Source organism: Quercus lobata, chromosome 8, assembly GCF_001633185.2.
Source record: "Quercus lobata isolate SW786 chromosome 8, ValleyOak3.0 Primary Assembly, whole genome shotgun sequence".
In the NCBI taxonomy this organism is placed as follows: domain Eukaryota; kingdom Viridiplantae; phylum Streptophyta; class Magnoliopsida; order Fagales; family Fagaceae; genus Quercus; species Quercus lobata.
Genome location: NC_044911.1, coordinates 60,486,331 through 60,508,583, shown reverse-complemented (window position 1 = coordinate 60,508,583; position 22,253 = coordinate 60,486,331). Strand labels below are relative to the sequence as shown.

Genomic DNA, 22,253 nt, shown 5'->3' with positions numbered 1-22,253 from the left:
CATGCCAGCATCATAATTATTTGTTTTGTTAGCCAAAGGAACTTGCGCATGATCAAACCCAACATCCATTCCCTACAAGAAATTATAATGATTTGGTGTGTCATCTATGTCATTGAATCACATAAATAAGAACATGTCACTTATTAATAGCTTTAAAAAGCTGAATGAGCAAGTCAAGTTCACCGATAATGATTCAATGGAAATTGTTTTGGCATCTATTTCCTTCAAGGCCTTCATATGTCATCCATGCCATTAAATTAGGTGTCTACTCTGTTTCCTATATCACACAAATAGTTCTCATTTAAAAGTTTAAACACAATAAAAAATAACCCAATCAGATTTTTAGAAGTCAAAACTATTTAAAATTGCTTAACTACAAACTCACAAGATTCCTCACCTTATGTGAATAGCATTGCACAAGGGAGATCAGAGTTATCGTAATTTACGAGAAAAGAGCTATTATTTTCCTATATGGTACATAAAGAGTTTAGTTTAACCAAGAATATAAAATTTTACTGTCTGTATAAATACGTTCAAGTGTTAGTATTTTTGGCAATAAAAGTACCTTAGATGATTGTTGTCTAACAGTATTTTTTGTTGGATTTTTTTTTCTTTCTCCTCGATTGTTGTTGAACCCAACTTTTACATCGTATTAGCAAGAAAGTAATTGGTTTGAAAATTAGTCATACAATCCAAGATATCATTTGTAAGGACACAATTTGGGTCTTCTACCCAAGTGATGGATAAAATTCCGCCCAAAAAGCCCAATACAATGAATTTGTAGAGAATGGATTGGAAAACTGGGCTTTAACAACAAATAAAATGGATTCAGATGACAAAAAAAGGAAGATAGACTGGTTTAAACTAAAGGAAATTGTCTTTGGCACAATCCGAGAAGATCAGTTCTTATATATTTCTCTTAGGTTTGATTACAAATACAATTCTTGATTAACTACAGTATTTTTCCCTTTGTTTCTCAATCCCAATTCTCAGAGTCTCTCTTCTCTTTTATACTATATTTCCCTTTCATCTCCACCTTCCACGTGCAAATCAGATTGTAGGTGTTGATCCTTATCCTATCAGCCCCTACCTAAAATCTTTAGGTAGTAGCTGTAAGTCTAAAAGTTACTGTTCAGGTACCACTTCCTTATTAATGCGGCTAGAAAGTTAGCTGCAGAGCAAATAATGCGGTGGTAGCAACTTTCTCTTGAGATATTTCATGACTTTCCTCTGTCCTGTTCCTTCTTGATACTTATCATCACTCATGGAATGATCCAAAATGTTATTCTTGATGGCAGACCACATCCTCTGATCTTGGCCTTGCTTAGCCGAGGAGGGATTCTTTCTCGGACCACCCTTCTGGATGATTTTAATCGGATTTCACTTCTTCACTCACTAACACGGATCCTTATGAAAATGTTTACCAGTCCTCAGATTATTTAACTCCTCGGATTAGTCCCCTGGCCCAATATATACATAAATATGGGCTCCTAGGCTTATCATCCCTACATCATTAATTCCCCTTTTAGTTTCAATTAATTTGGAGAAATTATAAGGTTGGCTGGGTCTAGTCCACTATATTTCATTTTCATGAAGGGCGTGGATCCCATTGCAAGAAGATTAAACCACCTCTTGTAACATAGGACACTAGTCTTTGTATTTTAGATTCATCTTCGAAATTTTTTTCTGCCTGGCAACGTGGAAGAGTATTAGCAAGTAATTGGTTTGAAAATTAGTCATATAATCCAAGATATCATTATAGAGAAATATAGGTTGCTGTTTGTTGATATGTCATTAATTCCCCCTGTTGGTTTCAATTAATTTGGAGAAATTATAAGGTTGGTTGGGTCTTGTCCATTGTATTTCATTTTCATGAAGGGTGGATTCCATTGCTGGTTGACTGGTTCCCACACATTTGCATGGTTTTGAAACTTGAACCGCTCATTGAACTGTAAAAGTGAGAGATTCAAGGTTTTTGAGGTCGAACCGAGGTTGAACCATGATGATGTCATAATTAATTTAATAATTAATTAAAGCCTAAATATATATATTAAATTTATAAAACTAGCAAAATTGACTAATATATCTATATATGTGAGGGAAATTTAATGATTTTCAAGCATATATTTAATAATTAAATAAGAAAGTTAATAAAATAAAATAAAATAATAACCATGAAAACATTAAAATTTATGATTAATTTTTGAAGTAAAGTTGAATATTTTTGAAGGATTTTAATTATAATTTTTTTTAATTCTTTGTAAGAGATGGATAATTTAATTAAGTAGAATAAAATTGTGTTAAGTTTTTTTTATAAAATATATATATGCTAGGGGTTGGGCCGCACGGTTCTTGCCACCGGTTTTGCATAAACCGTGTGGTCCAACCCCAATTTTAGGGGTTCACGGAATTGCCACATATGCTCAGTTCTCTATGCTTAAAAAACCGGATTTCAATCCGATTCTCGGTTTTTACAGTCCGACCTCCCGATCCAGTCTGGGTCTGAAAATAGTGCACATTTGATGATTGATCCACTATCATGTGAGACAGTCAAAGCAAATGAGGTAAAAAATAAAAAATAAAAAGCATTGCCCGTTTGTTGATGTTGTTCTAATAACATTGTTTAAGTGTTATAGAAATACGTATAGGTGAAAAAGTGTAGTGAAAATATATGTTGTATTGTTTAAATAACAAAAACTGTTGTTTATGCAACACAACCAAACAGCGGTCTTAGATTCAGTCATTATAGTTTGGATTATTAGCGTAGAGTTTTCATTACAGGCTTACAGCCAAGGTGTAAGCAAATCAAAACCACGTCTCGTAGTAACATAGGACACAAGTCTTTCTCTACATTATATTAACAAAACCAACAGCATATGCCAAGCCCAAATTCCATGAAAGCCCAACTTGTATAAATCAAATCGCAGAAGGCTGAAAATTGCAAACATTCACACCTGACCTACCTTAATTCTTTGTCTCTCTAACGTATAATGTGGACCAGAAAGCAATATTACGCGGGATAATAACGGGACCAATATAATAAAACACTGCAATCAAGCCCAAAATCACTTTTAACCAAGCCCAAGGTTACAGATTGCTTTGTAAGTTATAACAGACCTTTTAGCTATAATTTCAGTCCATACTCATTTGCACAAATTTTATGGCTCATAAGTCATAACTCTCGAGCTCAAAGAGAGCAGCTAATAGGTGCACGCAAGGACAGTATTTTTCTTTAAATCTCCTCTAATCCATCATATGACATTTTTATTAAAATAAATAAAATAAGTCATATGACTCGAAATAGGTCATATACTCATATGACTAAAAAGACACGTAAATGGTTGTTTGAGTTGTTACTCAATATTGTTAACTAATATTGATAGTCTATTAGATGTGCAATCCTAAGGTTGTAATCGAACTGAACCAAATTGAGTTGAATATTGAATAATCAAACTCAGCCTGACAAGAATAATAAAATCTTTAAACTCTGTTTGAGCTTGAGTTGAGCTTGCATACATCTTGATCTTGTCAAAAAATTGAGTAGCTTGAGCTCAACTTAATTTATTAGGCAAATTGAAATCAAACTCAATATCAAGCAAATAATAAAACTTTTAATATATTTTTTTAAAATATATATAAACTAAAATTCAAATTTTTAATTAAAATATTTGGGTTAAATGCCACTTTCATTCTAAGAGTGAATTTTATTTTTGACATTTTAAACTTCAAAATATAACATACTTGTCAAATTGGTCATTCGATCCATTGTCATCTATAAAATTATTAATAAGTCCAACAAAATAGCGTCACATCAAATATGATGGAAATGATGAAAAGATAAAAGGCAATGAGGGAAGGACCAACTTAAAAAAATCAATAGCACAATAAACATATCCCAAATCACAAAAACAAAATTGCAAAAGGCTGAAAAAAAAAAAAAAAAAATCACCTCCAACCTACGTGAATTTGTTTGCTAATATGTAATGTGGACCGGAAACATTAGTTGGTGATATAACAATATGCCCAAAATAATAAAACCATGCAATAAAGCCCAAACTCACTATTAAGTTTTAACCGAGACCAGGATATAGATGGCATTTTAACAAACCTTTGAGCTCATTCAGCCCACACGTGCACAAAGTTTATGGCTTTATAACTCATCCAACCCAAGAAAGTAGCTAATAGGTGCACTCAATGAGAGAGTTTTCCTCTAAACCAAGGGTCCATTTGGTTGGAGGGGTGGAAAAGTGAGAAGATAAAAAATTTTAGAATGATAGAAAAGATTTTATTTTCTCTCATTTTTGTTTGGTTGGGAGTGGAAAAATGGAAGAACGGAAAAAATAAGTTTGAATAAATTTACTCATATACCATTATTAAATAATGATGTCAAACTAAAAAAAAGTGACAAATAACCACTCAAAAAAGAGCAATCACCAAAAATTTTTTATAAAAATAAAAAACATGTTCCAAAAAAAAATCACATCTAGTAAAAATAGAAATAAACTATCATGTCCAAGCCCTAAAAAAAAAAAAAAAAAAAAAAAAAAAAAAAAGAAAAAGAGGCAACGTTAATGCCCAAGAAAAAAAAAGTGACAACTGGCAACGTGATTGCCAAAAAAAAAGGGGGGGTAGCATTGCTACCTAGGAAATAAAGAAGAAAGAAAAAAATGCAACTTAAATTGAGGGTATTTGTGTAAAATGCATCTTTTAGTATTTTTTCCTCCTCACTTTCCTCCCAAATTGGGAGGATAAAAAAAGTTGAGCCCGAAGGGAAAATTTCTCCCCTATTTTCTGTCTCTCTTGTTTTCTCTTCTCAATCAAATAATGAAAAATGCCATTTTCCACCTTATTTTCCTCTCCCTATCTTCTATCCTCCCTGTTTTCTCCCCAATCAAACATACCCTAATAATGAGGAATCTTCTACATCCCATATCCATATGGTGACTCATAAAACCACCTATTTATGTGTAACAAAGCACATGACTTATAAATTTGAGTTGCCATGCAATGTTTTTAATACTTAACTACAGTAAACTGCCATTTTTGGCAGTTTACTAGAGGTAGATGGTAAACACAAAAAACATTATTTAAATAAGAGAGAGACTTAAGTGGTAAAAAAAGAATATTTAAATGAATTGGTAAAAGAATAGAGTATTTAATATTTTAATGTTGAATGTATTGTAAAATGATGTATTAAAATAAATAAAGTAACTTTTTGAGTTGTTAAAAACTAAATTTTTTAGCATTTTTACTGTGAATGCTCTTAAATATGCAATCGAGTTAAGCCAAAGTCGAATATTGAATAGTTGAACTCAACTTGTCAAGGATAATAATAATGACATAGAAAAAACTTTATGGATGAGAGGACAATTCACCCAAACTTAATGAGTTTAATTTGAACTTTGGCAACCAAAAAAAAAGTATATTTGATTTCAGAATTACAACATTTACACCATATCATTCATCCATTCTTTTCTACAAGTGTTCAAATTACAAAATTTACTTACATCTATCTATTCATTCATCTTTTCTTTTCTTTTCTTTTCTTCAAATTACAACATTTACTTTCGTTCATCCTTTTCTATACAATAAGTGCAAAATAATCTTCATCACCCAAAAAAATATTACAGGTTATAGAATAATTTTTCCTATAATACACATTCGGCAAGGGAATTTTGTATGTAGGATAGTTTCTAAGTTTTCGTTAAACTTCAATAATGTTGATCAAAGTTGACCGGTTGGTTATGCATAATTGGAGTAATAATAGAGTTCCAAGCCTCCCCACCTCCAACAAAAGAAAATTTCTCAAAGTTTGCAAAATCGACATGCCTCTATCAAGCCAACAAAGTTTATAAAAATGGAAGGATTGTAATAGTGTGGGACTCTGCCATTTGTAGGGTCTTAATTAAAACCGTGTTAGGATTGCCAGGAATCAAACTCACATCAAACTTTGTATAAGTAAATTCACTTAAGGGGGGGACTTTGATTGTGAAAGCACACCCAATTCCTTTGTTTTTTCTTATATTTGACTTCTCCATCTCCTATTTTTTAATGCAACACAGCGAAAAAATGCCAGTCAAATATCCTATTTAAAAAAAAAAATGAACCTGAAGCATATTATATATGCAAAGCATATATGCATGGTCCTTCATGATTGTGAAAACACAAAAACAAACTTATCTAAAATCCTGTCCTTTGGCCCATCATCCACTAGGGAGTGACTACTACTAAATGATGAAATTGAATGGTTCATACCTACTTTAAATGTCATCATATGAACATTTTCAAACATTATGTAGAAATGGAGGACTTATCACTTAGGTGATTGTCATTTTGATCATTGGATGGTCCCATATCTCTTAGTCCAGCTGTGAGTAGCTAAGCAAGCTAATAGACAATTGCCATGACTATTGATGTATGAGTATGACAATGAAAATTTTCAAAGCCTACAGTATGGGAACTGCTATATAGGTTTGCTCATTTTCGATCATTAAAATTGGTCCCTATCATATTCAAGCTATGGAGAAACTAATGGACAATTGGTATGACTATTGATGCATAGAAAAAGAGACTTGTGTTTGGACACGAAAACTTAAACCAGAAAAGTAAAACCAAGTGATGGATCAAATGCAAACTCACAGCTACATTGCTGAAATTTTAGGAAGACACCAAATTGTGAAATCGGTGGTGCCATCATAGCATTTGTCTTTTGCTTTGAACGTGGTTTTCCATGCCATCAATGTGCTTAATAATTGTGAAAAAATGACAATAGTAGCATTAATATTTGGATGTGAGATCGACAATGAGACTAAAAGGGTTGGCAATTTCCTTTGTTACTTTAGCTTGCACACGTGAAACGTGTAGACAATACTTTTCTTGTTGTAGAAAAATAAACATTCTAGGACTTTGCTGTCTCATAGTTTATGAATTTAAGTTTTACTAATTTTTTAATTATATTTGCCTTAGATTTTAAAATCAAGCAATTTATTACAGTACTGAACTTTTTCTTCTAGTAATTGCAGTGAAATTTACTGTCAATTTGATGTTGGTGTGTAATTAGGAATTTAGGACTCAAAGCAATTTTTTATATTTTGTAAAATCCACCTATATCTCAAAGTTTTAATAGGTCCTTTTTTTTTTCTTCTTAAAGGGATGAATAGATTGAAAAAGGTCGTTGACGCTACTTTGAAGTTTGAAGTTTGAAGTAAGAAAAGGTTTTGTTTTTTCTTTCTCATCATGTTGAACTGTCTGAGATTCAAATCGTGCGGAAAGGTTTTGGTTTTTCTTTCTCATTATTATATTAGTTTATACATATAGTAAATGCTTGACGCTAGCTTGCTTGGATGGGCAATACTTATATGGTCCAGACTCCAGAGTACTGCTTAGACTCTGACAAAGGCGGTGGGCTCTATGGTAGATTTTACGTGTGAGATCAATCCCTATTTGTGAGAGCTCGAAACACCACTCCTTGACTATCAAAGTATTTTTCAGCTTGGAAAGATTGTGAGAAAGCATCTAGTGTGGCAAATTGTAAACCCCATATAAAAATAAAATAAAAATATTAAAGAATTTTATAAAGACATTTGTTTGTAAATTACTTTTATAAATTTTAATGGAAAAAGAAAATTTTTAATTTTTTTTACAGTTTTTTTTATTTATTTATCAAAAAAATAGTATCAAAATTTTACTAAAATTATCCACTAAAAAATACTTTAAGAGTGCTCATTAACGGAACAAAAAAAAAAAAAAAATCAAATTATAAACAATTTTTTTTCTAATTGCTACCAGTATTATATTAGTTTATATAAACTGCAAATGCTTGACACTAGATCATTTATCGATCAAAACGAAAAACAAAGTTCAAAAAAAAAAAAAAAAATTTCAAATTGTGACAAATTGCCAGATTAGAGTCGGCAGCTAGCTCCCAAAGAACAAAGTCTAGAATTTGCGTGCATGTTTCGCCCCAAAGTTCAAAGTCCATATTTAATAATGTGTCACAGTCTCCAACATGACACACAACTAATTTGATTAAGAAGTTTTGATTAAGAAGTCAATTTTGTACTTAGTAGCCACGAGTGCAAAGACGTAAATAAAAGTTTCTCAAACTCCAATTATATGATTGCTTTCCTTGCTGTGTTCTTTCTTCCCGATTTTCATAAAACTATCCACTTTTTGTCCCCAGCTGTACCTTCCAGAGAAGACCTTTTATAAAAGGTACACCTTCGGTAATTACAAAACCTTGTCCACATGAACCCACTGATAGAGAAAAGTAATTGGGGTTTAGTTGTAAATAATTCCTTCATAAACCATATTAGTTTAAGAGGGATTCAGATTTTCTAAGGTACTCTACTAAATATATATTTTTTAATTTATTCATATTTTAATGATTTAATGGTTTAGATTTTGTTATATCAGCATTTCATTAACAATAATCTTAATTGTTTTGTTTGTAATATTATTTTATTATTTTAAGAGTATTGTTAGTAAAATGCTGACATGATAGAATTTAAACTCTTAAATCATAAAGGAGTAGTTAGGATTTAAAGAAATCTATTAGTAGAATATCCTAAAAAATCTAGAAAATCTGAATCCATTTTAGAGTTATAATAATGTCCAACATGGTGAACTCAACAAAGACAAGTCACTGCAAAAATTGTACATGCAATAATACCATGTGAAATTAATGCGAGACAAAGCGGGTAAATAATTCCTTCATAAAGCATATTAGTTTTAGAGGAATTCAGATTCTTTAGATTTTCTAGATTACTCTACCAAATAATTTTTTTTTTTTTAATTTTAACTATTTTTTAATGGTTTAGATTTTATCATATCAGTATTCCATTAATAATCTTAGTTATTTTGTTTGCAACATGATTTTATTATTTTAAGAATATTGTTAGTAAAATGTTGACATGACAGAATCTAAACTCTCAAATCATAAAAAAATGGTTAGAAATCATAAAAGAGTTGTTAGAATTTAAAGAAATCTATTGGTAAAGTATCTTAAAATATCTAGAAAATCTAAAAAATCTAAATCCGTTTTAGAATTGTAGTAACGTCCAACATGGGGAGCTCAACAAAGACAAGTCACTGCAAAAATTGTACATGCAATAATACTATGTGAAATTAATGCGAGACAAAGCAGGTACATGCTTGAAACAAAGTTAATCGAAAAAATTAAACAAAGGTTTGAGGCTTTAAGCAAGTGGTTTATTTATATTTTTCATTAAAATTGTATCAAAATTATTTTATGATAATTCATTAATAAATACTCTAAAAATACACGTTAATTGAACCCTTAATTTAAAAACTAACATACGTTTAACTAGCACATAGAATATATTTTTTCCCACGAAATCACTGTGAACTTTTAGAATTAGCCGTTAGCCCGTGCCTTGCGTGGTATATTGTTAACAAAATATTGTAAAAGTCTTTTATATCACTATTATTCATTACAACTAAAAGAAATATAGCATAAAAATTTACTATTTGACTTAGAAGGAAAAAAAAAGTAAAATCATTGTACAATACACATTAACTTCTTTCAAAAATTGAAAAATAAATAAATGTGTTCCAAACATTTGATGCTAAAGATCAAAATATCAACTGCATAATGATAGAACCTAGCAAAAGCTTAAGGCTCATCATTACAACTCAATTTAAGAAATATGTTATCGGTTTACCCAAACATTATCGGTTTTGGGTACAATGATTCACAAGCATTAATAAATAATAAATATATGAAGCTCAAAATCTAAACTTTGCATTCTTTTATATCTTTTTTGTATCATTAATTTATATCCACAACTTAACCTTTTCCCCCACGTTTTTCACAAAATATTACAAATATGGGAACTAAACAAAACTCAATGAATAATTTTAAGAAATTTCTTATGAGATTAATCATCTATATAAGTTGCACTTAATAGCTTTATTAAATTGTATGATATCAAGGAAGAATCACCATTGGCCAGGAAATGGTCTAGCAGCTCTATCCTTCTTGTTAAGTACGTAGATGAACAATTTTGACCAGCGATTGTTGTTGTTGTCTTTATTTATTTATTTATTTTTTGGCTGAATTTAAGACTTTTATTAACGAAAAAAAAAAAAATCAAACTACAAAACAACTAGGCTACAAGTCCTCTCTACTGATGACATCAACAAAACAGGGAGGGCTAATGGTGAGTAAGTAGGATCATGGGATATATGATTCTTTTAGGGGATTCACTTATTCATGAATTGGAAATGGACATTCATTAGGGGAAAAAAATGAGAAGGCCAATCACAACCAATGAAGGCCTTTTAGAAACAAATAAAATTTAAAGTGTTCAAATTCAATATTACAAATTTGACAAATTTAAATAAACAACTGCCAAAAAAAAAAAAGAGAGAGAGTAAGAAACACATGCACCATAAACATAAATTATTACCACATTGACGACATGACGGATAAGTGATTATAAGACCTTAAAGAAGAGTGCAAAGAAGTAAGAGCACAACAAAATTACGAGAAATATTTTAAAATTTTATTATTGAATTTACTTTAACTTAGTCCATATGACAAAACAAATTGATCACTCAATTACAAAGTACAATAAAAGTATGAATCTAAGACGAAAAAGCTTATCAACATATAAATTGAATGGTCTCTAATAAATAAACATTTGAAAGTAGTATAAAAAAATCATTGATAAGGGATCGAATAAGTTTTTTTTTTTTTTTTAAGAAATAGTTTCAACTTATCATGTCTATTTCTAATTATTATTCTTTTTCATCAAACCAAAACATCAATTAGTTTTGGTGTAGGCGGAGATTAAACTCCAAAACTCTTATTCAACAACAATAAAACTTTATCATTCGAACTAATTGGAACCCATAGGATCAAATAAGTTGAAAAATGAATTCATTAATTCATGTGTCTCGTAATCACAATATGATATAGACTTGAAAAATGAAAAATATATATATCATGTTGAGCATACCATATAAAACATCAAATATGTGGTGAGCAAGACTTCCTTAAGAAAACATACAAAACATCCATAAGACAAACCCACAAATCAATAAATTAACAAAACAACTAATGAAAAAATGTGGCATACTTTTCTATTTTTTGAGAAAAAGCACTTTGCGCATTCATAAATAGAAATTAGCCGAAATCAACAAGAAGAGCATCATTGAGATGAGGTGGAGTATGCTCAATTCATGCCAAAAAGCTATTAACATGTCTTGTATATTTATCTAAATAATGAACTACAAAATTACCTGCTCAATGAGTACGAAAGAAGGAAATATGACTGGAAAGCCACGTTTTACTTTATATTTTAAGAGTAAAATTAAGGTGGCAAATAGAAATGCACATTTGAAGGCCATATTTTATTTAAAGAAACAAAGGTGGTATATTTTAAGAGTAAATGAAAATGACAAATAATAGTGCACATTTAAGGGCCATATATTATTAGTGGAATTAAAATAGTGCATGTAAGGCTGTATATTTTAAGAGTAAAAATGAAAATGACAAATAATAGTGCACATTTAAGGGCCATATATTATTAGTGGAATTAAAATAGTGCATGTAATTCCATTTATTATGGTCAACCATAAAAGTATGTGATGGTCCTAATTCCAAAATCCTAAGCAACCAAAGATGTACATGACCACAAATACACTAGCCCAACTATTTAAAAGAACAGAGAAGGTTCCCCACAAACCCCTCAAAAGTCACAAACACAGGTAACCCCAACAGAAACATTATACATATATGGCCCTCTGACTGATATTTCTCTCCCACCAAACAAAAGCTTTCAAAACCACGCCAAACCCAAAGCCACTGACATCCCCGTACCCCTCACGTTTCTTCAACTTCTCTTTCTTCTTCTTCTTTCTCAGATGGCCTATCTTCAATCTTTACTTCATCTTCATCTCATTATTTTCTTGATAATGAACCAAACCCAAGTTTCTCTCTGTGCAACACAAAAAACACTCATATTACCTCTTAAAACCCAAACACTCCCACATGGTTTGGTCCCAAAAAGACAAAATCCTACAAGCAAAATCTCTTTCCACCACAATGTTACCTTAACAGTCACACTAACCGTTGGCTCGCCTCCACAGAGGGTCACCATGGTCCTCGACACAGGTAGCGAACTCTCTTGGCTACACTGCAAAAAAACCCAAAACTTCAACTCCATATTCAACCCACTTTCCTCTAAGTCTTATTCACCAACCCCATGTTCCTCACCCGTTTGCAGAACCCGGACCCGAACCCTGCCCATACCCGCTTCCTGCGACCAGAATAAACTCTGCCACGCAACTGTTTCCTATGCTGACGCTTCCTCCATGGAAGGAAATCTCGCGTCCGAAACTTTTTATATCGGAAACTCGGCACGGCCCGGTACGATATTCGGGTGTATGGATACCGGGTTCAGTTCCAACTCCGATGAGGACTCCAAGACCACCGGGATAATGGGTCTGAACCGTGGGTCCTTATCGTTCATTACCCAGATGGGGTTTCCGAAATTTTCGTACTGCATATCGGGTCGTGACTCGTCCGGTATTTTGCTTTTCGGAGAAGCGAGTTTCAGCTGGCTAAAGCCTTTGAACTACACTCCTTTGATTCAAATCACAGACCCATTACCGTATTTTGATAGAGTAGCGTATACGGTTCAGCTCGAAGGGATTAAAGTATCGGAAAAAGTGTTGCCGCTTCCGAAATCGGTTTTTGTACCGGACCATACCGGTGCCGGTCAAACAATGGTCGACTCGGGCACTCAGTTCACGTTCCTTCTCGGACCGGTTTACACGGCTTTAAAGAACGAGTACATGCAACAAACAAAGGGAATACTAAGGCTTTTGAACGATCCCAACTTTGTTTTCCAAGGAGCTATGGATTTGTGTTACTTGGTCCCTTTGAACCGGCCGATTTTGCCCCAGTTACCAAAAGTAAGCTTGATGTTTCGGGGTGCCGAAATGGTTGTATCGGGTGAGAGGTTAATGTATCGGGTACCCGGTATGGTGAGGGGTGGGAATTCGGTGTATTGTTTCACATTTGGGAACTCGGACTTACTGGGGACAGAGGCTTTTGTGATTGGTCATCATCATCAGCAGAATTTGTGGATGGAGTTTGATTTGGTGAAATCAAGAGTTGGACTTGCTGAGGTGAGGTGTGATCTTGCAAGTCAAAAGCTTGGATTGGGTGTTTAAGGTGATTTGATAGATATAAGGCAAATTTTGTGATTTTAGGTTTGTTTATTTTATAACCACGTGTTAGAGATGTACATAATACAATGGGTTTTAAATCATCTATTTCTTTTAGAATAAGATCATAGTGATATGTTCAATTTAGGGTACTTTATTTTATGAAGAATGCGTGACAAACTATAATTGATGGAGTAAAATTTTTTTATTTTTTTTTAGAGAGAGTTTCAATCTATGGCGTCCGTTTCTGATAATTGCTTTTTATCATCAGATCAAGACACCAATTAGTTTTTTGTGTAGGCGGGGATTGAACCCCAGATCTCTTATACAACCATTAGAGACTTTACCACTTACCAGTTGAGTTAGCTGAAACCCATGATGGAGTAAAAATTAGAACACTTAAAATGAGGCAGAAAATTTCTATAGATAACATGACCATATAGTATAGAATTTCAAAAATGAATGAAAGAAATCTAATAAATTAGATTCTTATTACAAATTAGAATTGAGAATGATATAATCACTTAGTTTTGTTACATTCATTGACGAATATAACAATTTAAGGAGTTGATTTTACTAGAGAAGCATGGCAATTGCCAGCTTCGATCGGCACTTCTGTACAGGAAAGAAGTGTACCATAATAATATTTATGAGTGTTGACATATTTGGATTTTTCATTTCCATAACTCACCTCAGTACACAAGTAATGATGGCCCATTTATGAGGCCGTAAATTTGGTCTTGGAGGGAAAATTGGTGAATACAAGGGATGAAGGGGTCTCCGGCCTGCCTAAAGAAACCAATTGTTTGAAATTTTGAATTGCAGTCTCCTCCTAATATTATACTTTAATATATATATATATATATATATATATTTCTACATTTTCTTTCAAGATTCATTAAATTATTAAAAATACACATTTTCAATTTTATCATTGTGCTCAAACCCTATTAATGAAAACGAGATTCAAAAAAAAAAAAAAAAAAAATACTATAAGGTAAGAGCTTTAACTAAAGAGATATAATTTTTTTTTTTTAAAAAAACATAATAATAAGAGTTCAAATTCTTTACGTAATAATTTATTCACTTTCATATTGTTAGTGCATAAAAGTTAAACATTGAAGTGCTGAGACATAAATGTTTTCTGTATAATTTTAAAATTATTAAATTTGAACATTTTATAATTTATATACTTATATTAACCAAATTACATAAAATGTCACATATGTTGCATGACTTGCATCTAAAAAGGTTTATCTAGTAACTAAAATATTCTATGTGAATCATAAATAAAATTTTTAATCATGAAAAAAAAAAGTTAAAAAATAACTTATACATGTATAAAAAAAACACCCTTAAAAAAATAAAATATGGGCGCACACACATAAACATATATATCTTTGTTTAGGTTGGGCCGGTTGATAAGTTTTTTTTTTTTTTTAAATAATCTGGGTTGGTTGATAAGTCTTAAAGTGTATTAGTTAAAGTTGAATTTTTTTTTATTATTAAAATTGATTATCCTTTTAAAGGAATGGTATTTATTAACTTTTTGTTATTTTCCAAGACAGCAACCCTTTTTTTTGACAGTCAAGACAGCAACCCTAGTTTGATGTTCCTTTCATTTTTTATTTTACTATTTTGACAAAGGGTCAAAGCCTTTTGTAAATTAATAAAAAAATTATATATTTTTTTTATTATAATTTAAACAGCAGATCCTATGAATCTCAATGGATTTGTTGGTGTAGTTGAGGCCAGGGAATATTTGGATATATTTTAGGGGCAAGTTGGCTTGTGCGTGCCATCTGTGATCTGTGCATTAGGTATCTTGGGGCTGCAGCTACCTACTGTTTACTGAATGGTATAGATAGTGCTGGTCTACTATTCCTCCTTGGGTTGCACTGCATGTAATCCGAATATATAAAAAATTCAAAGTGGTCTCTGATTCTGACTTCTCAGCTTTCAACTCTTCTGACTGCCAACTGTCCACTTTCATAGCCGCCTTATTGCATCCAAAAAAAATGTGTCAAGTGTCCTTCAACATAAATAAAATATATTAAAAAAAGAAGAAGACAAATTTTGCTCCCAATTTAGTTGATATATCGTTAATATTTGTTATAAATAGAGAAGACAAATTTTTTTTTTTTTTTTGACAATCAAGAGAGAAGTTATAAATAGAAAAGTATTGTTTTTCATTGATATATCGTTAATATTTGTTTATTAAATATCAATCATAAAAGAACGCATCATATTAATTATGAAAAAAAAAATTATCATTGTTTCCCTTGTTTTATTGTTTTCTCTAATTATTTTCATGCTTCAAGACAAAGTGTTGGTAGGGATTCTTCTCTTTTGACTCTAGGATGAGAATGAGCTTAAATTTTATCCCAAAATTTTCAATTTATTGAAGCATTTAAACCACTGAACACGAGATTTTTTATAAATAACTTATTTAATAATCACTAAGAAGCATGAGATTATTGATCCCCTCTGTCTCTAAGCTAATTTATGCTTCTAAATGAGCTGCCATAGTTGAAAAGATGTGAATGGCATTTTTCTTGAAGTATATTTTGTCTACTTTGAACACAGACTTGACATTTCTTTCCTTCTATCTGTGCAAAATTCTAGTAAAGATTTGGGGATAAATTCTGGGATTTTGCTAGACAAGACATATCAATATATCATAATCAGACAGCCAAAATATATAACTCTGTGGCCATGCACGTGTACAGTGTAGCTTTACATCATTAATGCAGTACTCCCTATAATTTTCACCAGGTAGGAAATCGACAGATACCTTAAAGTTATAAGGCACAAAACTTTATTGTATGTGTTATCATATAATTCACGGGGCCCTCCTAAAATTTAATGCCTCTTCTGGGAGCTCATGTGTGGCGTAAACTCCCATTGAAAGATTCTATTGCTCGCTGCTCATTGCTTTCTTGCCATACTTTTATTCCTTTTCTCCTGCCACTGCCAGACAAGTGTAAGGTAGTGTGTCCACTTCTATACTTTTTTTTCATTTGTTTTTTTGTCCATACAAAAAAATTTTAAGTGGGAGTTCTTTTTGAAAACATAAAAAAGCAAAATTTGCCCAAATGATAAATTAAACTCTCATTTGAAAGCTCATACTTTTTGAGTTATAAGTTAAGAAAATTTAAAATATTCTGTCAATATTTATCAAAAACAACCAATGGAAAAGCTTTTTATTCAGATTCAATTCCATTTAAAAAAAAAATATTCTTTGCTTCAATTCCCCTCTTCTAAGGATTATTTTGACTGATTCCTATTTTGGGGCAAAATTTTTCTTCATTACTAGTGTTTTCTTTTTCTCTCTTTATTGTGTCTTGTACTCTCTCTCGCTTAGAATTTTTCATTTTAACGTGGATAAAAAGACAATCACCGACAAAAAATAGTGTCGTTTGGGTCACGAATAAATGTGAATAAAGTCATGAAGTGTTTAGCTTGTCATGTGTTAAGTCCGTGGTTTAGAATGAAACAAATAAAGTCATGATCTAAATGATCTAATTTGTTACAAAGGATAGACTAAGTTATGTACTTATTTCTTATTATTATTAATATGGACTTTCCCCAAAAATAAAGATCATCTTTGCACTATGCGATACATAGTACAACATGGACAATATACATGTTTGACAATTAGAGAATCAATTTAATACGTTTTCAAAAAAAAAAAGAGAATCAATTTAATACATAAAATATGTGTTTATTACATTATAGTTGGATATTGACTCATTTAATAGTTATTTTTTTGATGCATCTCATTTAATAGTTATGAATTATCAAGTAATTAAAGAAATTTAGTTAGGGCCCATTAGACAACTATCCCCAAAACCAATGGAAGAGCAACAACACATCAAAATAGGTGCATCAAAAGGTTGAGTCAAGAAGGACTTGTGTCCCATGACAATCGTTAATAACCGTCATTTCTCAAGTATAAAATACAACTATAATTTTAGAGGACATCCCACAAACACTATGTCAAAATTATACTTGTTTATCCTTATAATTTCTCCTACTAGCTTATATTAGCGGCTCTAATTATAGTTTCACATCAATTGAGTAAGTTTTCTTCCAATGCTTTTTTTTTCTTCCATATTTTCTACTCTATGCACATGAGACACTTCAAAAATCTCATGAATCAATAATATGGTAGATTGAATTAAGACCTCCAAATTTCCGTCACCACCTAGGAAATATTTTTAAAAAATCATATTAAAGTTAGGGCTTTTGAAGTTGAGTCCAAAATATTGTGCAAAAGTCTATAAATATTATTGAAGAGTACCGGTATAAACTATAAAGGCCCTTAATAGGATAAGCCGAAACTGATTCAAATGTATTACTACCTATTGTTGTCGCTTTAAATAGACTATTTTGAGTTTCGTTTGGGTTGGAAGTTTGAGATCCATTTAGGTTGGCATCCATCAAACCCAACCCATTTAATGGGCTTTGAAACTGAGCTCACCGCTTGGGATTTGGGAAGAGCTGGACATGCCTCATTGCCCTGTTGTATATATTTCATTAGGCTTTTTAGTTTCTATCAGCAGACAATTTGTCATGGCATTGTGTTTTGTTTTTTAGACAATAGAGCCAGAATAAAAGGGATCTTTTGGGTCTTAACCCACCAAATTTTAGACCCAAATATTTGCAAATAAGGTTGTGAACCTTGTGGCCCTAGCTAACAAGCAGCCCGGTTCGTTTCCTCTGCATTTGCAGTCCAAGTTGTGGACTTTTATGCAGTTGACTTTTAATTTATTCATTCCATTCTTCTAACTTCTCTTCACTTTTAATGTGCGTTTGGCTTCAGTTTAAAAAGACAGTTTATTTTACTATTCAGCTTATTTTTAGTACTATTCATGTGTTCCACTATACTGTTTCAGTTAACTTTTACTCTTATTTATAGTACTTTCAGCAAAAAGTTTTCAGTTTTAGTAAAATAAGCGAATCTCAAACAAACCCTTAACGTTATATTTCTATCCACTTTAGTTGAAGAAGTTTCCAATAAGTTATTTCAACTTTCAAAACGATGTAGTTTAATGTTTTGAATTTCTAAAAAAAATTCATTTTTAGTAATATATTAAATTTTGAACAAAGTTAGATGGTGTAATTTACAATTTTACCAAAAATTCAACTACAATATATATGAGTTATCATATTACACTTAGGTTGGGTTTGAGAACTTAGATTTGAATTTGAATTTGGATTTTATATTAATAAATTTGAAATTAAGGGATTTCAAATCCATTGATTTTAGGAGTTATTTCAAATCTAAGCATTTTAAAAGTTAAAAAATTTGTATTCAAAAAAAAAAATTAAAAATTTTGGTGGATTTGTCAAATCCAAGTCCTTGACATTTTTTAAACTTCTCAAACAAGTTATTTGGATTTTAATCACCCAAATCCAAATTTAAATGTTCAAATCATATCATCCGAACATACCATAAACTTTTTTAATTTGAAATCATTTTTTTTTTAATAGATGAATTTAAAATCAAATTTTACTTTTTGTGGTCTTAGTAAGGGGAGGAAGGAATTATTAAGTTTTTATTCGGATGATATATCAAAACATTCGAGGAACACTAGATACTATTAAAGAATCATCATACCACTAGCCAAAACATTAGTTTTAAAGGTGGAAGACATTTTTCCCAGACCCATTGTTTTTGTTAACCAATCTGTTAGAGCATCCACAGCCAGAAATCTCATCTCATCTTATTTTACCATCCCAAAAAGTTACTTTATCAATTATACAATATAATTTTACAATGCTCCCAGCATCCTAATTTTTATTTTCCTATTCTATTCATTAAAATAATATTTCTATATAATAAAATAATATATCCCACAATCACCATCATACAATACAACACATTATTTATTCTCTCTCTCTTTCTTTCTGTTCAAGAACCACAATCACCACCACCGCTACACTACACACACTTGACACCACCACCACCGGCAACCCATAATCTACCGTCAACACCAAAAAAAAAAAAAAAAAAAAACCCAGAGAAAATATCAGACCACGCACGCCGCTGCATCTACTACCCTCTTCAACATCAACACACACCACCACACACACAAAAAAAAAAAAAAAAAAAAAAAAGCAACCCACGGTCAAAAACTAGACCCACCACCACCGAAGCTCGAAGGAAGCGGATTCGCTGCTAGGAAACTTGAAGGAAGTTGATTTTGTTGACCCACGCGGAGACCCACCACCGCCGATCTCCAACTCAACCGTGCCGATCTAGAAACCCACCATGCCGATCTAGAGAGTTGCTGGAGAAGGAAATGAGAAGAATCAGAGGGTTTCCGTAGAGTGAAAGTAATGAGAAGAATCAGAGAGCAAGAAGAAGAAAGAGCAGAAAGAAAGAGAGAAAAGGAAGAGAGAGAAGAATGAGATAATATAATAATAATTTATAATTATACAATGTTGCTACAATACCATTTTAGAAATAAGATGGTACTGTAGCACTATTGTAAATTTTTTTACAATTGGCACATTTTGCAAGTCCGGCTGGAGCAACATTTGGAGGCTGAAATGTTAAAATATCTCAACATATGTCATATAACATTTGGGCTGCAGATGCTCTTAGAGCATTCACAATAGGAATGGTAAATGCCATATGTTGCATTTATTTAGTATTTGTGTAAGGTTGAATTTAATCAACCATCTTATTAGCTTTATTCCGTGCCAAATTTGCTTGTATTTCAGCATTTAGTAACCCTGTATTTAGGTGAGTTTATTGTAAGGGTAGTGAGTGAGATAGAGTGTTGATTGCTCAAAAGTGTGCAAGAAAACAGAGACTCGTGGCTTGATCTCGCGGGTGGCTCGCGGTTGCAAGCCGCCAGATGTAGCACATGTGCCAAGCATGCCAGAAGGTGAACAGTCATGCTAGCTGTAGCACTACAGGACAAAACAGGACAACTGGCCATACGGTTATCTCGCGACTGGGTCTCGCGACTTAGTCAAGTCGCGAGCCACCCCTGTTTTGTAAAACCTGACGTTTCACATTCCTCTCTCACTCTAGTATAAATACCCCTTATACCCACAAATGAAAGAGAGTTCCCAGAGAGAATTTTAAGAGAGAAACCCTAAAGAAAAACAAGATTGATTCACTTACAATTTATACATTAGAGTCTCTTCAAATTCCTCAACTCTCTTCCTCTCCATTGTCAAACCCTTGAGAGGCATTTTACCAAAACCTTGTTCTCACCATATTCATCATTGTGAGAGGGTTGTTTGGTTTTCTGGGAAGCAGTTAGGAATGAACCAATCTACATTGGTTGATGCTACGGTCTAGTAGCGGAATCCGGGAAGCTAGAAAAGAAAAAAATTCGGCGCAACCTCATTGAAGTAAGAAGCTTGGAGGGCTTAGGTGCACTGGGTAGATTAGGCTTGGAGGGTCTATTACTGTCCATATATCCCAACTACATTTTCTAGTGGATTGTTTACTGCTTGGAGGGCGGCGGAGAGGTTTTACGCCGAGGGCTTCGGTTTCCTCTTCGATAACATATCGCGTGTTGTCTTTGTGTTTGCATCTTTCTTCCCTTTTATCTTTGCCTTTTATTATCTGCTGTGGGTTGTGATTTTAATTGGGCTTAGATAGTTTTCCAATTCTATATTATAGCTTTTGTTCATTTTCTGCACACTAGTTGTTTGACATAAAGCTTGGATTGGTTAATTTGTAATTTGGGGGTTTAAACGTTCAAGCGTGTTTTTACACTATTTGAACTTTCAATTTGTCTCTTAAAAACCTCCACCATCTGAAATTGTAACACCTTAGAATTGTAAAAAAATTTACAATTCTACTACAGTGCCATCCTACTTTTATGATGGCATTGTAGCAAGTTGCTATAAGTTTAAATAATATTTTATTTTCTTTCTATGTTCTCTTCTCTCTCTTGTTTTTGTTCTACAGCTACTTTCTCCTCTCCTCAAACCCAAAACTCCGTGTATTGGTGGTAGTGGCAGAGGTAGGCGTGGGTCCTCCAATACGACGTCGTCTTCCCTATGGCGGCGGCGTGGGTTGTGTGGCAGTGGTGGCAGAGTGGGTCTGGGTGATGGTCTGTGGTGGCGGAGTGGGTTTGTGGCGTGGGTTGATCTGTGATTTGGCACGGTGGTGGCAATGGATGTGGGTATTTGGTGGTAGTGGGTAGTGGGATTTTGATTTGTGTGGGAGTGGATTTTGGGTCAGTGGGTGGTGGCGGCATGGTGGGAGTGGGTCGTAAAGCTCTTCTTTCTCATGCTTTGAACTTTGAACTTTGAAGCAATTCTTTGCACAAAGACTTATTCTGGTGGTGGTTTCAATGGTGGTGGTGTGGAGTTTGGTTTTTGGGTTTTGTTTGGGTTTGGGTTTTAGATTTGTTGTGATTTACTTGGTTGATTTGGGTGAATTTGGTATGGATTTTTTGTTGTGATTTTGCTGGGGTGGTAGGTGGTGCAGCAATGGTGTTGTTAATGGTGGTGATGGCAGGTTGTGTTGTTGATTCCCGTGGTGGCAGGTTGTGTTGTTGATGATTAGTAGATGGTGGGGTGGTTGGGTTTGGATGGTGGTTATGTTGGGATTTGGGTTTGTTCACGGTGGTGAGAGATATATTATTTTATTGTGTAAAAATATTATTTTAATGTGTTGTATTGTAAAATAAAAATTGGGATGTTGGGTGTATTGTAAAATAATACGATATAATTAATAAAGTAGCTTTTTGAGATGGTTTGAAGTTTTAACTCTTAGCTTTTTGAGATGGTAAAATAGAATAGGATATAATTTTCGGATGGGAATGTTCTTAGTGTTCCATTGATTTTTTTTTTTTTTTTTTTTTTTTTTTTTTTTTTTTTTTTTTGGGGTAGAGAGGGGGAATTTATTTATATAGAAAGCGCAAATACATCAAGTTCCATTGATCAAAGTTTTTTCCATACCTAAAATCAAAAAATACAAATGACTTAATACGTAAGTGAAATGACAAATAATGTTTTTTTTAGATCATAAGTTCATAATCAAAATGCAAGAAAAGGTAATTCCAAATAAAATATTTCTG

The 22,253-nt window shown here is 32.4% G+C and overlaps 1 protein-coding gene across 1 annotated transcript; it reads left to right on the top strand.

Annotated features, from left to right (window-relative positions):
- Positions 1-11,680: 11,680 nt before the first annotated feature.
- LOC115954641 (aspartic proteinase PCS1-like) lies at positions 11,681-13,397 on the top strand. Its single transcript, XM_031072553.1, has one exon. The coding sequence runs from the start codon at positions 11,890-11,892 to the stop codon at positions 13,201-13,203; it is 1,314 nt and encodes a 437-aa protein (XP_030928413.1). The 5' UTR covers positions 11,681-11,889; the 3' UTR covers positions 13,204-13,397.
- The last annotated feature ends 8,856 nt before the right edge of the window (positions 13,398-22,253 follow it).